Genomic DNA, 17,774 nt, shown 5'->3' on the forward strand with positions numbered 1-17,774 from the left:
ACGAGTCAATTTACCAAAATAATGAACACTTATTAAGTACCTAATAAGTGAAACAGGCTCTGCTGATGAAACATCCGATGATGGCAAGACATCATTTTTGCAGTTCTCCCTCAGCCTCTGTGTAAGAAATTCACTTTTATAATGATTTTCCACTGCTCAAAGTTTCTTTATCACACCTGCTGTGTATTTGCAGATCCCTGGACCACTTAGCATATCTTAAATCTTCCTGAACTATCTTTTTTAGGTATAAACAAATACAAGGCAAATATTGTGCTGCAACGTTTATTCCCAAAGATTCATTTTGATCATTAAGATAACACAAAGGGATTCATTTCTATCTTCCTTTTCCCTTCAAATAGATAACACAGCATAAATAGCTATGGGCAGCTAGATAAGGCAGTAGATAGAGTGCTGGGCCTGGAATCAGGAAGATTTATCATTGTGAGTTCAAATCTGAGTTCAGACACTTACTTCTGAGTGAACTTGGGCAAGTCACTCAACCCTGTTTGCCTTAGTTTCCTCATGCGTAAAATGAGCTGGAGAAGAAAATGGCAAACCACTCCAGTATCTTTGCTGAGAAAACCCCAAATGGGGTCGTGAAGAGTCAGACATGACTGAAATAATTGTATAAAAATAAATAGCTATAGAATAGTGACATACCTTATCCATGACTGTAAGATATAAACTAAACATATCTTTGAGGAAATAAAAAATATTCCTTACTAAAGTAAGAATGAATGAGCAGTGAGATGGCACAGTGGATAGAGTGTCAGGCCTGGAGTTAGAAGGAATCAAGTTCAAATTTGACCCCAGACACTTCTCAGGCCCTTCTGACTCCAGGCTTGGGGCGTCATCCATTGTACCCACTAGCTGCCTGGTTTGAAGTAATGAGGCATAGTAGGTAGAAGACTAATCAAGTTCCAAATGTCTGGATTCAAATCCCACCTCCAGGACAGACCGGCTATGTGACTCTTAGGTAAGTCACAACTCTTAACTTTGATGCTCCAGATAACTCTCCTAGATTGTACATTATATCTACATTGGTGGAAGGTTTTTAAATTCTGTTTTAAAGCCGGGAGTTTCTTGTAGTAATAAATAAATTCAAAGGTTTGAACTAAAAAGACAATGTAAAAACTATAAATATTTTTATGTCCATTTGAATACAGTGCCATTTTATGTGAGAATTTAATGCAAATATTTTGGTGTTTTGCTTTGAGTTCTGTTATAATAACATCAGATATCTGCATTTTAAAGTTCTCCTCCAATGCCTCATTATACAAAGGGTATCTTGGCTTTTCAGAAAATCATGAATTCTGAGAGACCCTACCAAATTATATAGGTTTTAGTGAGAGTCTGAGCACTGGACTGTTGTCTGGTGCCCATTCCATCTAAGTCCATCTAAAACTAAGTTTTTCAAAGTCAAATATTTACTTAACACAGATGTCACAGGCAACAGTAATATCAATTTCTCAAATAATTTTTAATGAAGACATACTTAATCTGCAATTTCCAAAAGGTATCTGTGAATTTGATAGCATGCATCTAACCCAGACAAACTATACCAAAATAGGATAATTTTTTTAAACTGGCATATGCTACTATCATGAACACACATATTCTTCCATAGCATTTGACAGAAAGTGCAAAATCATTTCAGTATTTGCACACAAGCACGTAAGAACCATAGGAGGAAAGGTGGTGTTATCAAAGAATAACCCTAAGGATGGGCTTTAGACGTTCCTAAGGCAGAAATGACTTCAAAAAACTACTGAAGACTTGTAGAAAGGCTTTAAAAATGACGTCAAAAACTAACCGGTTTGTGCAGTAAAAAATTTGTATGTCACATTACCCAATTAAAAACAACAACAAAAAAGAAATGTTTTATGGCTTCAAGAGGGAAAAGTATACTAGAAAATCAAGATTCCCTTAACTGGCAATTGAAAGCAAAAATCATATGATTAAGTTGATATAAGGAATTTAAAGCATTACCAAGAACAAAATAAGTAATTCAATATTAATCAAAACCTTTACTACAGTAGTTTGAAAAATAAATAAGTCAGAAGGGAAAGAGAATTCTTGAAGAAGGTGAATATGGAATATTTCTAGTTGTCTTTGTGGTTGTAAGAAATCCAACACTACAACACAAGTTAGATCAAACAAAAATCAGAAAGCGTGTGTATTTCTAGTAAAATGAACAAAGAAACAGTTAAGCTACTTCAAGAGAGGTGACTGAAACTCTAGAGTCTCTGCAAAAGGGGAAAGATACAGGGCCAAACCAGATCCACAATTGGCTCAAGGGCTTTATAGCCACACATGAAATACTAAAGAACTTCCTCAGCTTTGTGTCAGATACAGGTCTGATCCCATTAGCTTAATTTCCAAATGTTGAGAACACCACTGAGCCCTCCAACTATGGACCAGTTTAGTGTTTTGTACTTTATGCAAAGCACTTTTTAAAAAAAATCTGAGCACTTAGGAAAACAACAACAACAACAACCAAACCAGAATTTGTTGGCTCTGCAGATATAAATGGATGTGCCCTAAAGTCTGAAGGATATACAATTATCCCTTTCACATCATCAGGGTTAGGGGTGTAGTGCCCCTGTGATCTGGAAAATCAGCATAAAATTTTTTGGCCCTCCCTTTGTACCAGAGAAGTCTGAATTACTATGGTATTAAAAGATAAAATATGTTGATATTATACAATACTATACATATGTTTTACACATTTCTGAACTTCTAAATTTTTTCTATGTCATCTGCTGGCCTTTGCATGTTGTCTGTAGCTTCCACAAAATTCCCCCAAAGTTCCCATTGAATTTCTTATGCTGACCTGAGATATATATCAAAACTACAATGGGATAAGTTGCAACAAAATGGCAGCCTAATATTGATTTGGTAATATTTGAACAAGCATCTGAAAGTTGTGTAACTTTTATACTTCCTTTAATGATTATCACAAAGCCTTTCACTAAATTCCACACTCATGGCTTAATCATGTTCTACACATATTTAAGATAGACCAAAAACATTAGAGTATTTGATGTACACATGGAAAACTGTTCTTTACTTAAATATGCCACCATAGGATGATGTTGAGGGGAAAAAAATGATGTAAAGTCACCAAAAAAAATCTTCTTAATCACTTGCTATACATAAATGATACCAAATTACATATGTCCACTAAAAATATATTTAAGTATTTTCTCCATCTTTCAGAATCTTTCTTCAATGATAGTAAAATGTAATTTGGATTTACAAAGAATAGAATTCTTAATGTGCAATATGAAAACATAGAGACTGAAGACTTCTAGCTTGAGTCTAGAAATCAAAATGAACCATTGGATGAAGGTATACTTATAGATACCATGGCCCCCTCCAAGGCAAGAAATATTCGGTATAAATCTATCAAGGATGAAAGAGAATGTGGATATTGCCTTGCTGAAATACAAGTTCACTAGGAAGAATATATTTAAAGCAATTAACACCTACATGATGTCAGTTTTAAAGAACACTTTCAGAATTATAAAATGGAACCTAATAGATTTGGAATTTAGCTAACAAAAACCCAGGTAATATTAATGAAACACAGATCCCATTGCTATATTGCAGTTTTGGAAATATTAGAACTTCATCACAAAAAGGGAAAGAAGATTGGCAGAAACTCTCAGTTCATATGAAAAATGTACAGAAATTCTTTGGAAACTAATAAATATCCCTTAATCTATCAATAATATAAGCTGACAATTCATGTACACCATTGAATTTGTTGAATATAATAAAAAAAAATTAACTATAGATGGGGCCTAAGAAATGTCTTTTTGAAGAATAGGCCCTCTATCAGCAACATTCATCTGAAATCATTCAGTAACATGGAGTTAAAGAAGTGATAAAAAAAAAAGGCCAGATCACATGATTTTGTTTATGAAATTAAAGGCTTGAGAGGGCAATTTAGGACCAAGTCTTATTACTACACATTATAAGCAGAGCCTGAATTTATTATTCAATGCAGATTGTACAAAGAAATAATAGAAACTATGGAACATGTCACTGAAGGGTGCAAAAACGGAGTACCTATGAAATACCTAGCAAGATACACTTGGTGGCTAGAATTATACGTTAGAAGTTTGCTGTTTTTCTTGAAGCAAAAGACAACAAATTCCTATGCTACAAGTATAAACCTCACAGTAACCTTAAGAATTCACTAAATAAACCATGGTGAACCTAGGCCATTAGATCAGCTGCCCAGAAAAAAAACACTGATCTAAAAAAAAAAAAAGAATTTTTTTTAAAGAATGTTTTTCATAGATGTTTCCATATCAAGTGCTCATAATCTCTAAACTGTAAGGAATGAAAATTTTCCAAATATAGAGATGACCCTGAGGAAGAAATAAGAACCATGTTGAAAGTTATCCTTTGTCCTGCCTGCTCCTAAAATCATCACAAAAATGCTTTTAGTGGCCCTGACAGAGATGAACTTATATTCCAATATTTGTATTCAATTACAAAAAAGCTTTTATTTTATCCACCTCTGCAGTAATCCACAGACCAGTGATACTACTAGCCTCTAATGAAAGTTGCTTTCTTGAAAGGGCTCACTAGTTATGTTTTAATATTCCTGTCATTGCACATATCCCCCAACAATCGCAATTTTCCTTTTTTTTTTTTTTTATGGTTGTGAAGTGGATAGGTGTGAGGTGCCACATTGTAATAATTTTGATTTGCATTTTTTCTAATGTTAGTAATTTGGATCATTTTTTTTCACATAGTCATTAATAATTTGGATGACTGATTTGGTGAACTGACTGTTCATATCCTTTGACTAGTCATCTGCTGAGATGAACAGACCTTTAGAATAAGCACTATGTGTATATATATATGTGTAAGAACAAGGAATCCCTTGAATTGAAGTGAGCCAAGGTCAGATTGACAACTGCGCTTGATCAGAATGATTGTCATGTTCCATAGTGGACTGGGTAGTAGAAAGAACCAAAGAAAGAAAGGTTGGGAGCATCCTACAAGACAAGAATAGGTGCTCTACTCCTCCCTGTATCTGAAGTTCTGAAGCCCTATTTCTTTGCTAGCAATTTTCTGATTCTAACCTTTAGTCTATGGCCACTATGTGGTATAGCTGTTTTTTCTTTACATGACAAGCTATCATCATGAAGTTGAGATGTCCACCCTGATTTTCCACCATTGATACTTGAATATAACAGGCAAAAAAATGACTCAATATGCAATAAAACTCAGTTTCAGAAATGTTAAGCATAGTGAGAAAGGAAGATTACAGTAAATAAATTTGACCATACTGCCCCTTTGGGTGCCATTATCTGGGCTGTGTAGGTATACAGAGGGCAAAGGATAGATGCTACTCTGAGATTTTGAGGGTACAGTGGAAAATCATAGGGCAAGGCTAAAAATTCATGTATAAAGAAACACAATTGTAAGGGACACAGAAAAGATCCTTTCTGAAAACTTCAAAATGGCTTCAGGGTGTCATAATGATAACATTTAAGGCTTCAGAGGCTGTAACTCATAAAATAATAAATCATGTAATTGTATGAAAATTGACAGGATGATCAAATGAATACTATTGATATCATATGGGAGATTTGGTGGGTTTGTATCTCACAAGTAAAAAGTGAGACATTAAGTATGAGAGGTTCTGATTTAAGACACAAAATCTATGAGTGACAAACCTGGCAAGCCAAGCTTGAGGATTAGCTGGTTGAAAACTGAGGAGAAAGTTAAAATGGGGCTTTCTAAACTGAGCATAATACTCCAGATCTGATGTGAGCAGACTGGCCACAAGTGAGTACTAGGTATCTTTGGTAAGGTTGCAATGTAGAGTGTAGAGAAATGGGGCCAAAGTGGGAGGTGAAGGGAGCTAGAGATAAATTGTACATATGTCAATTCAACAAGCAATTAATAAGTACCTTCTATGTGCAAGATTCTGTTGCAAAGGATATTTTGTATCTTGCGTATATTTTTTGACTGCTTTATTCTCTGTTGAATACAGCTAGGTGGCACAGTGGATAGAGAGTCACGCCTGGAGTCAGGAAGTCTTATCTTTATAAGTTCAAATCTGGTTTCAGACACTTACTAGCTGTGTGACCCTGACCAAATCACTGTACCCTGTTGCCTCAGTTTTCTCATCTGTAAAACAAACTGGAGAAAGAAATGGCAAACCACTCCAGAATATTTGCCAAGAACATCCCAAATGGGGTCCCTCCCGAAGAGTTGGACATAATGGAAATGAATGAATGACAATTCTCTGTATAAAAATGAAGCCGTCCTTTATTTTGTATCCTGTATCTCATCTTATTAGGGGATACAAACAAGAAGACAGATGATTATAAATAGAAGATAGCTAGAACACCACCATGAAGAAGAGGAAACCAGGGATTCTAAGAGGGAGATGTGAGGAAGGAGAACACTCCAGTCATTCTGCGAAAAAGCTGGAAGTAGGAATAGATTCTATACTTCACAATTTTGTGCAGGGTCAACCCTGCTTATACAATTTACATAACCTGTTCCCATTTTTCTTTCCTTAAGTTGTCTCCATCTATTGAAAATAACAGTGGCAGACCTTACCATAAAACTGTCTTGCTGGTCTTTGGTAACTACTATGCTCAAAGGGATCCCCCCCCCAATTCAATGTGCTGCATACATGAGAAGGCTTATTATCTTATTTCCTATATGTAACACCTGTACAGCCCAGACAATGACACCCAAAGGGGTGGCTATGGTCAAATTTCTTTACCATGATCTTCCTTTCTTATTATGTTTGACATTTCTGAAACTGAGTTTTATTGCATTCTGGAAGTGGTCTGGGGAAATTAGACTTAATAGAGATGTAGAAACCATAGGGAGAAAAAGAAAAGGAAAGTGAACTGGAAGGAAAGTGGAATTAAAATGTTATTTTGGTAAATGGCTGCAAGAGTGGAGACAACAAACAATTGTAATGTGAGTTAATTACTGACCTGTCGGGAGAATAGAGCACAGAGGTTATGCCACACATTACTATAGCTACCACAGTCAGGAATCATTTTGGCAGGGGAGGGGGAGTAGAAGAAGAAAGAAAATGACACCCTACTACATATGATCATAAAATCTTTGCAGGGAATAGGAATGGATTTTCTAAAAAACTGTATTTGTGTATTGGGTTGCCTGGTACCTGCAGTATATATTTAGATGCCGGTACTTCCTGTCTAGAGCAAGAACAGGTTGCCCTAACATCTGGGAGGCACACCCTTAGTATATACTTTCCTGTCACTTATCTGCATACATACAGTTCCTTAGCAGAAGTTAACTTCACTGAGGGCAGAATTTTTTTGTTTTCAATTTATCCTCACATCTTCAGGGCCTTGCACATAGTAATTACATAATAGATATTTGTTGAATTAGAATTGAATTTGATTCCACAAGTTTCAGTGAGAGGAATACTTCCTTAAAGGGAGGTCTGTTTCACAGAAACACTAAATAAAATCGTAGCCAAACACAGTGGAAAAAAAGGTGTTTCAGGGTCATGCAAAAAGTCCAGATCATAGATTAAAGAGCTGGAGGGAACCTTAGGGCTCATCTAGTTCAACCCCCTCATTTTTCAGATAAGGAAACTGAGGCTCCAAAGAGGCACTCACTTGCCCAGTTCAGATCATGCTACTTACTACCTTTGGGATCCTTGTTGAGCAAGTCACTACATAGAGGGAGTTGGACAAGATGATCTCTAAGGTTCCTTTTGGCTCTAGAGCTATTATTCTATGAAGTAGCAAAGTCAGGAATTTGAACTCAAGTTTTCCAACCCCAAATGTGGAGTAATTTCTGCTGTGGGACAATGCCTCATAGTACCTAAGGTGATTTTTTCCTTCTTAATATTATAACATATACCCTATCTAAAGATAGCTGGTCTTTCTACTAGCAAATGTTACTTTTTTTTAAAAAAAAGAGAATTAAAAAAAGGTTCCTTTCCCAAAACTTCTGAATTCTCTTATAAGGAGGAGGGGAATAATCAATCATTTTAAAGTCAGGAACTGACAATTTACTGATGGAAATATATTTTATAAGTTTTACAATTAATATTCTTTGCATTTATAATATAGCTTGGTCAGGGTCACTACCGATAATTCTATTCCCTTCAGACAATGAAAAACAAATTATTGAATCTTTTTATTTCTATTGAAACTCCTTTAACTCAGTACTTTCCCTCTAGTGATCTTAGAGAAAGATTGAAAAAAATTTCCTTCTCACCTAAGATTAGACTTTAACTTATAACACTTTAACAAGTGTTATATCATGCTGCTTTCACCACAGGAAGTGCAAGAGAATCTATTGTTCAGGTAGATGCAGACTCTCCCTATTTAACACTATGACAATTGAATCCGTTTTGCCTGTGTTCATACAATTTCCTTCAGCACTCAGTTTTCAATCTAGCTTCTTCCTTAAGTTATGTTTTAATTTTTGGTTTTGGTTGGTCAGAAAATACTTACTGAGTGTCTTATATGTGTTTATCCTGGTACTAGTACTAGTGCATGGTACTAGTGTGTGTGTGTGTATGTGTGCGTGTGTGCACATGTGCCTGGTGTCTTAAATATGAGCTGTATTAATAAAGGCAAAATAGTGGAGTTCAGCTCGAGGAGACCAATATTCATTTCACAGCACTGATACTTACTAATAGATCATGTGACTTTGAGCAAATCTTGGGATCATAGGATCATGGATTTAGACTGGAATGGAACCTCCAGTGTATCTCATTCTGATTAGAAAATTGTGGCCTACAGAGCTCAAGTGACTTGTACAGGATCATAGATGTGGTAGATGGAAGAAGAGGAATCTGTACTCACAAAGCGGGACAAAATGGGAGGTGAAGAGCATTCACAAAAATCTGCACAAACTTTGGTTCAACAATTCAACAAGCATTTATTAAACGCCTGTTATGCACTTCAAGTGTGCCATTTTTTTCCTATATACTACCCTGGTTTACATAACATAATGTAATAGAAAGAGCACTGGATTGTGTGTTACAGCACCTGGGTTTGAAGCCTTACCCTATTACTCACAATTTATGTGATATTAGTCAAATCCTATTACCTTCCCTGGGCCTTAGTTTCCTTATCTCTAAAACTTAGGGTTTGGCCATGATTTACAAAGGACTGTCTCTTTGCAAACCCTATGATCCAATCAATCAATATTTATTAAGCACCTACTGTGTGCCAGGCACTCAGCTAACACTTGGTTTGCTTTATAGGCTCTGAAGAGATCAATGATGTCTGGGAAACAGTATGGTGGAGAGGGAGCCCCATTGGGCTGGTATTTGGGAGACCTGACTTCTCCCCTGTTATAAATTACTGACTAGCTACATGACCTTGAGCAGATCATTCATCCACTGAGTGTCAATTCCTTCTTCTGTGAATAGGATAATCTCTAAGATCCCTCCTAAATCCACAAATTCTATGCTATTCATTCCCTCTAAATACTTATTTAAATCTTTTCTAGGGGAAAGAGTGTTTGAAAAGGCCCTTTCCCCCCTGAAGATGGCATGCAGCCAAGTTCCAGCATAATTAACATAGTTCAACCAATTATCCGAGGAGCAATGTTTTAAATTTGTGAACAGATAAAGCATCACATTCACTCCCATTACTTGTGTTGTGAGTGGGAAAATCAGCCCCAAATTACAAGGGGATAAAATTTGTTGTGGGGAACAAAAGTTTGTCTGGTTTCTTTCAAGTGTCTTTTAGTTCTTGTTTCCTGTTTTTAAGAGAGTATTGAAAGTGGAAGTATTGAAATATCACAAACTATTCTTGTTCTCCTGGCATGTATAAAATCAGGAAGCCCAGAAAAACTGAAAAACCAGTCTTAGGAGATTTATATTTAATTTCCAGTTCAGAGGGATTCATTTGGCTGAATGGATTTTTCAGGGGGTAAAGGAATTGGACCAGGGTGGAACATACGAAAAGCAAACTAAGCTTTCAGATGTTTTGTTCATTTCTTCAACCTCCATTTCTGTAGTCTCTATGATATGCATAGTTCCTACTGTAGACAAAGACCTATTTAAGTATGGGAAGTCTCCCTGACTGATAAGTTAGGAGTAGAAGATGATCATGCTTTAAAACTATGTCCATATTGTGAGCCACAGACTGTGAAGCTGACTAACTTTAATGTTACAATCAGATGAAATTTACAACAAAGTTAATCTGACCTATTTAATAAAATGCATGATTGATGGTTGTGTTACATGGTAGTTAGGCTTAAATTGGACCTGCACAACTTGTAAACTTCTTCAGGCTGCAGAGAGGTTACACTAGAGACAGACTGAGGGTGGTTGGGTTGCCGTGAACCATGTGACAAACAGGAGAGTGGGCAGTGTCAACTCTACGATTTTCTTGGGTTGCCTGAAATCCTTCGGCAGGCCCCATATTGTAGAGGCCTGGCTTAAATGGAAAGAAGTTCTTCTAAGTGGATGTAATTAGTATTACTTTCACACACCCAAAGGAAGCATTTCTAGGGTCAGCTGGAGGGCAAAAGGAGGAGGCAGGCTATCTATAATGAAGGAAATTTTGAGGACCTTTCTAGACCCTGGGATCTCTGATCCAGAGGAACTCAGGCAGCTGAGATTCCCTTTTCCCCTGGCAGCTGGTTCTCACAACTCTTGGATTTACAGGTGCATGGTATGGCACAGTGGAAAGAGTATTGGATTAGAGCCAGTTGATCCATGTTCAGTCTTGTGTCTGCTATTTACTACTTGTGTGACCTTGGCAAAGTCACTTAACTTTAAGGGTATTAAGTTTTTTATTTGTAAAATGAGGGGGATGAGCTAGATGGCTTCTAAGGTCCCTTCCATCTTTAAATCCAGGATCCTATAATCCAAAAGAACATAGAGTCTAAAGACATATTGGATTAAGGGTGGGGTAACCTTGCCTTCTGTGTATTTATTGAGAAACAGCATGAATCATTCAAAAGAAGGTTGGATTTGAAGACAGAGGAGCTGGGTTCAAATTCTGGCTAAACCATTTGTTATTAGTGTGACCTTGGGCAAGTTGCTTCTACTCTATGGGCCTTAGTTTCTTCACTTGTAAAATGAGTGGATAGACTAGGTTCATTTTTCAGTCATGTCTGACTCTCCGTGACCCCATTTGGGGTTTTCTTGGCAAAGATACTGGAGTGGTTTGTCCTTCTCCAGTTCATTTTACAGATGAAGAACTGAGGCAAACAAGGTTAAGTGACTTCTCCAGGGTCACTCAGCATAGTAAGTACCTGAGGCCAGATTTGAACTTTCAATGATAAACCTTCCTAACTCTAGGCCTGGCACGCTATCCACTGCACCACCTAGCTGCCCTTTTGCTTATAAATCTGTGGCACCCCCCCTTGCTCTGTGTGCCTTTCCTGCTTCCCCATTGTGTAAAATTGTTGGGGTTTTTGCTCCATGGTGGAGGAATGGCAAATAGAAGTGACTGGATGTAGGAACAAAGGGTGAGATACTGTAACTAGCATCACTGAACTTAGATGGACAGAAGAGATATGCTATATGTGTAGCCCAGCCACCAGAAACAGGAATAAAAAAACTTGAGTTGAAAGATGCCAGGATGGAATGGCAGGAGCCATAAACATTAGCTGGCAATGGAGAAAAGCAGAGGTCTCTATCAGTAAAAAGCACCAGCCTTCAGGAGTTCTACTTTGCACCAGATTGTGAGCCCGTGCTGAGGGATGTTTCAATCTCCGCATTTCCTGAGTCTTCATCTATAACTCAGACCTTTTGAACGCATGAGTTGATTGTTCGTTGTGAATTGTGTTGTAACATCTATGATTCTTTTCCTGTTCGCTGGATGAAGTTCTGCGGGGCCTAAGCAAACTGAGCTGTGTATTTCTTAGCTCTCTTGGTTTCGGAACAGCCCATCTGGAAATTGCCTGGATCTGAGAGTACTGGATATGAAACTGAATGGTTAATGTTCTATTACGGATTGTTTCACTTTTCCTGTCCCATGCTAAGGGTAAAGCCCTGTATACAATTGATCACGCTCTGTCTGTTTCTATGGAGAGGGAATCCATATGTCTAACTTGTTGTGGGTAAATCCACAATAAATATATCTCCACTTCAACAAGTTGGCTCAGCAGGCCAGAGAGAGGTGAAGTTGGAAGACAGAAAGCCTTCCACTCTCTGAGAACCACTGAGAACTTAGTACTTCTCTAGCACTTCAATTATGCTGGATGAAACACCATAACATCCAGGGTGAACATGGTAACCTAGATCAGGGGTTCTTAACCTTGTTTATGTTGTTGATCCCTTTTGTACTCTAGAGAGTGACTATAGATGCCTTCTTGAAATATTTAAATTCATAAAATAAAATAGGACTATAAAGGAAAATAATTATTTTAATTAAGTTATTAAAGGTTAAGACACTTTACCTAGATCCTGATCCCTTTTGTTGAACAGAATAAGGTTAGTAGCTAATAGTGGCACGTGATAGTTAACAATTTTATGTTATATCCAATATAATTGGACACTTAGCTAGCTTAAGAAAACAAGGTGATTAATCACACTGAAATTCACAGTGGCAAAGGTCATTTGACCATTGCATGTCAGAGAGGACTGGATCAGGAGACAGTTCTGCAACATGAGACACTGCTGGGAAGGGCAGGACTGGATCAGGTACTGAAATTGTGGGGCATAGGGAAGCCAAAAGACAGCCTGCAGGTACTTGGAATCTGTAGGCAGAGATGAGAACTCCAAGAATCAAAACTGTCAATTTCTTCTTATTCTCCCACTTTTCTGTGAAGGAGAAAACCACAAGACAATTTGCCTAGAACAGAAATGTCTCACTATGCTCCTAGCCTTCTTCTTCTGTAATATTAAATTCCCACTAAACAGAACAGCCAGACAGATTAATTCCCTGACACCACTTAGGAGGTTCCCATCTCCTCTCCTCTAGTTTACCTGCCACGGTAAGCTATCCGCCTGAAGAAATGTCAAGAAAACTGGGGATGTTTCACAGGGACAACCAAAGAGACAGTGCTCAGGGGCTTTTTATACACATAAAGTACAATGAGAAATATGTTAAGCACTAAAATGATGGAGAGTAGAAGAAAGAAGAGGCAGTTACTGTCCCCTGGGAGCTTACAGTAAAGTTGGAAATAAGATATCCTCTACACATAAGACTGTGAGAGGAAAATAAAAGAACACACACACACACACACACACACACACACACACACACAGTTAAACAAACTGTGAAAAGCTGAGAGAATACAAATGAAGGAAGTGATCAGAATGGGGTGGATTAGTCAGGGAAGACTCAAGGCTTAGAAAATATGAATATAGTATATGATCTGAAAAAAAATCTGTTGGCACAGTAATGCATGGGAGGAGGAAGGCCTTCTAGTGAGCAGCCTATGTGCAGAAATGATAGGAGCAAAGTATAAGAGGCCTAGAACGAGATCTGTCTATCTGAAGTAGAAGGGTCTGAGTTGGAGAAGAGCAAGAAACAAAGTGGGATAGTCAGGTCAAGTAAACAAGCACCTACCATGAACAAGACATTATGCTAAGTACTGGGTGAGTGAAGGCAAAGGCAAAAGCTTTCAGGAAGCTGGGGGGTCTAACAGGGGAGATGATATGTTAGTTAGTATGTTCTAACAAGATATATCTCTATATATGCACACACATATTAATTGAAGATAAATCTTAGACAAGGCATTGATATTGAAGTCTTTTTGCAGAAGATGAGAATTTAGGTGAGACTTCTGGGAAGCCAGGAAAGAATAGCTAGGGGTAAAGTGACTCCTATGGGAACCAGGTTTTTCTAAAGGTCAGGAAATGGAAGTAGTTCAAAAGGAAGATAGCTAAGATAAAGTGAACTTTTTTTAATGATAGAATGAGATTCTTGAAGGCCCAATGAATGAGAAAGGATCTCAATATCACGTTCTTTCCTCTGCAACACTGCTGAATGACAGCACTATTAGAATCACTACAAATGTAATAATCATTATTTAAATTTAATTTGTGTATATATATACACATATGCATATGTATACACATGCACATATATATACATTGCATACTGACCTATAAATATTACCATGTTATGAAAATTGTATTTGCTTTATATACATAGTTACAAGGCATTAATGGATCTAAATCCAGACATGCTGAACTTCCTCCACCCTTCTCTCCTCCCACCTTTCCAAAAAAGTAATATTTAAGACTTGAATCTAATCTGTCATTCTTAATGTTGTCCAAGACCATTTAAAGCTAGGCTAGAGTTGTGACCTGGCTCTTCACTGACTATTCATTACTTCACTCTCAAAGATATGCTACGGTGTAATTTTATTCTTATTGTAGCAGGTACCTTCATAAATATCATCAAATTCATTGCTTTTTTTTTCATTTCAGGTGATTAATTATTGGGCTATTTATGGAGAGAAACTGATTTGTAATGAAGAACATAGCAGAAAAAAATCATAATATGCAAACAAAAGCTTTCTTTCTGGCATGCACTTCACTGGTAGATAAAGGATATTAAAGAAATGATCATTTATCTTTCTATATATGATTAGATTTAGCTTGACTTTTTTCTTTGACCAATTTCTCATATCAGTTATAAAGCAGTCTAGAATATAGTCCCTTTAGACCAAGGGATAAGATCTTATGCATGCTGTAGTGACTATAAATAATAAATTGCCAAACTATATATGTATATGTGTACATATATATATGAAAATTATGTGTGTAATACAAGGAATAATGTTTGCCGGTTACCAGAGAATTCCTTCATGTAATCACAGTTAGCCAGTTAAAGAGATCTTTGGACTGCTTAAGTCTTGCTTTGGTTTCATTATTCAATTGGTCCACTCTCCTTATTTGTGGCTTCAGTTGCAATTTTCTGGTATATAACATTTCCAAACCTTCACTGATACCTAGAATTCTTCACTTTCTTTTGTTTTCCTAATACAACCATAATAGCTACCATTTATATAGTACTTCCAGGTTTGCAAAATTATTTACAGAGACTGTATCATTTGATCCTTACAACAATCCTGTGAGGTAGGTGTTAGTATTATTCCCATTTTTCAGTTGAGGAAAACTGAGGCTGAGAGGTTAAATGACATGCCTGAAGTTACACAGTAAGTGTCTAGAGAGAGTATGTATCTTCCTGACTCTAAATCCACCCCTCTGTTTTTTTTGTGTAGGGGCAGGGATAAGAACTGGACCTGTGATTTCACTGATACAAGGAACTCCCCAATCGGGAAATGCCTTTGACTAACAGAGGTGGACACTGTCTCTGCAGTTGGCAGTCTTAGAGTAGTCTTAGAGAAATGCCTACAGCCCTGAGAGACGAACTGGCCTGTCCAGGCCACATAACCAGCATGTGTCAGAGGCTGGAAATGAACTCATTTTCTTGACTTTGAGACCAATATACTGTCTACTGAACCATGCTTTTCTTTTTATTCATTTTACTTTTATTAACAATCTTAACTTCATCTTTATCTGCTTCCTTTATTTCTTATTTTGTGCTGGTTACAGTTATGAACTGATTATTCTTAAAATATTTCTCAAACTTTGCCTTCATCATAAATGTCACACTTTCCCATGAGATTGTCCTGTTAGTAAAGCTTCAAATATTGGTGGTATGATTGGGTTTAGCCTGTTCTTAAGAACTCTGTGTCTAAAACCAGTCCATTCACTTAAAAGCTGGTGGGGCTGGAGATCAAATAATTGAGTCCATTGAGCATAATTCATATCTTTAGGGGCTCCCAATTCCTTTTCCAATCATAGGAAGGTAACTAACGAATAAAAGTCTTGAAGCAGTAAAGATGGGATGATTTTTAATGGAGTTGGGCCACTAGTGCTTTCTACTATCTTGGAAGGAGATGAACATTCCCAGAAAATGAAAAGAAATCATCATACTTGGCTTCTATTTTTTTTCCCTTTAGTTCCTTTTCTTCTTACTTCTCTCTGCAGAATCTATCAGCTATTGCATGGGAATAACTTGAAGAACTGAGGGCAAAGATTCGAAGGATAGGGCCTGATACCCATGCCGAGGCCATGATAACACCTTAGCTTTTTGCTTAATTCTTATTTAAAATTGTCTCATGGTTAGGGAGGGGAGGTGAAAAGGAGAAATCCCTTTCTGTGTTCTATTGTCTTGACTGCTGGTTTATTTATTAATTTTTTTTATACCCTTAAAGCTTGCTTAGACAGTGTCACTGGACAAAATATAAACTTTCTTTCTTCCTGCAACATTTATGTTGCTCTCCCCTGAGCATCCAATTTATGTCTATAGCTTGGTTCATCCCACTGGGAACATATAATCATGATTCGTCTCTTTTGCCATTTTCTGTATTGTTTTTCTTGCACCATTAAATTCTTCCAAACTGATCTTTTATATCTAGGTTCATAAAAAAATAACCATCTCTCTTTTCTCCAAATTTTACATTAGGCCTATGTCCAGCAAAGTCAGTGATATTGGCAGATGCTAACTGGTCAGGGAATAACAATTTAATCTTCTCCACTGCTACATTTCTTTTTCGTGGGTGGATAAAAAAGCGTGATGATGAGGCCAAGGTCATGAGTTTGATACTCATGTGAACCAGTTAGCTTTGCGTTTTTCCATGACCAAAGACTTTTGCCTAAACTCTGATGACCATCTTATGCTTGTATGCTTGTTTAGGGCATATAATGGGCTAAGCAAAAGTGTGTGAATCTTTCAGTGTTTTTCTAGAAAACAAAACAAAACAATACCAACACACATCACCAAAAATACAGACACTTCCCCTGCCACCAACAACGTATGCCTAGAAGGTGATGTAGTTGGCATTTTAGTCTCCACAAAGCAGTCTGTCCTCTGTGCATTTCCTTGTTGATGTCGTGGTTTGGGGAGGACACTGTCCTGTGTGCTTGTTTTATTTAAGTAATAATAATATCTGTCTCCTTTTAAAGTGCTTTAAGCTTGTGTAATTTTTTCACATGTTAGAAGCTCCTTAATTGATAAGAATAACTACAAAGTAATTACTGTGGTCTTTAGTACTCAGAAGCTGTCTTTTACATTTGTTAAATCTTTTTATCCTAATGATTAACAGGCAATGTTATGTTCTGCTAAGAGAATATATATACTTAATAAAAAAATTTTTTCAATTTTTCAGGATAGCATTCTAACATGCAGAGTTCTGCCAATTCTGATACCTCTGCAGAAAAGCTGAATTCTTCCCACCAAAGCACAGGAGCTGTACAAATGAGGATCAAAAATGCCAACAGCCACCATGACAGACTGAGCCAAAGTAAATCCATGATCCTTACCGATATTGGGAAGGTCACTGAACCTGTAAGTAGAATACCCTGAGTTTACTACCATAAAGATTTTTACTGCTGAAAAATTTTAAAGCTAATTACTCTTGCCGTATCTGTTCTTGTAACGTGCATAAGAAAACTGCTTCTGTAATGTGTTTTATCTTTCCTACTTATAGTCATAATAACCTCCTTCCCTCCCCCCCCCATTCCCCACCCTAGTGTGAGAGGAAGAGCTGGGCTTAATCCAGAGTTATAAAATGGATTTGGTGGTAGACTGAAGAGCACCTTTGACTTGTTTTAAGGGCCTCCACTATCATGCTTCAGTGTCATAAAAATAATGAGGCTATGCTAGCATGTGGTGTTTGTACTTCCAAATACAGTACATCACTTCCCAAAGCCAGGGGCTAAAATTAGCTAAGAACAAACTGAAAATTAAAAAATCTTCCCCCAAAGAGAGTCCCTTTCTCAAAATTGTCAAATAGTATGAGGTAAAAATTAT

General features: G+C 37.0%; 1 protein-coding gene across 7 annotated transcripts in view; it reads left to right on the top strand.

Annotated features, from left to right (window-relative positions):
* Positions 1 to 17,774, top strand: part of ARHGAP15 (Rho GTPase activating protein 15) — an 826,255-nt gene that overhangs the window by 19,469 nt on the left and 789,012 nt on the right. For 5 of the 7 annotated variants that reach the window (XM_020984726.2, XM_020984729.2, XM_020984730.2 and 2 more), the window contains exon 2: positions 17,131 to 17,309. In XM_020984726.2, coding sequence (XP_020840385.1) covers positions 17,145 to 17,309 — 165 coding nt within the window. In that variant the 5' untranslated portion in view covers positions 17,131 to 17,144. Of the gene's footprint in view, positions 1 to 6,440; positions 6,465 to 16,699; positions 16,790 to 17,130; positions 17,310 to 17,774 lie in introns of those variants that run through there. The other 2 variants (XM_020984728.2, XM_020984727.2) reach the window with 2 other exon arrangements.

Source organism: Phascolarctos cinereus, unplaced genomic scaffold (genome assembly GCF_003287225.1).
Source record: "Phascolarctos cinereus isolate Bilbo 61053 unplaced genomic scaffold, phaCin_HiC Scaffold_726;HRSCAF=1367, whole genome shotgun sequence".
In the NCBI taxonomy this organism is placed as follows: Eukaryota; Metazoa; Chordata; class Mammalia; order Diprotodontia; family Phascolarctidae; genus Phascolarctos; species Phascolarctos cinereus.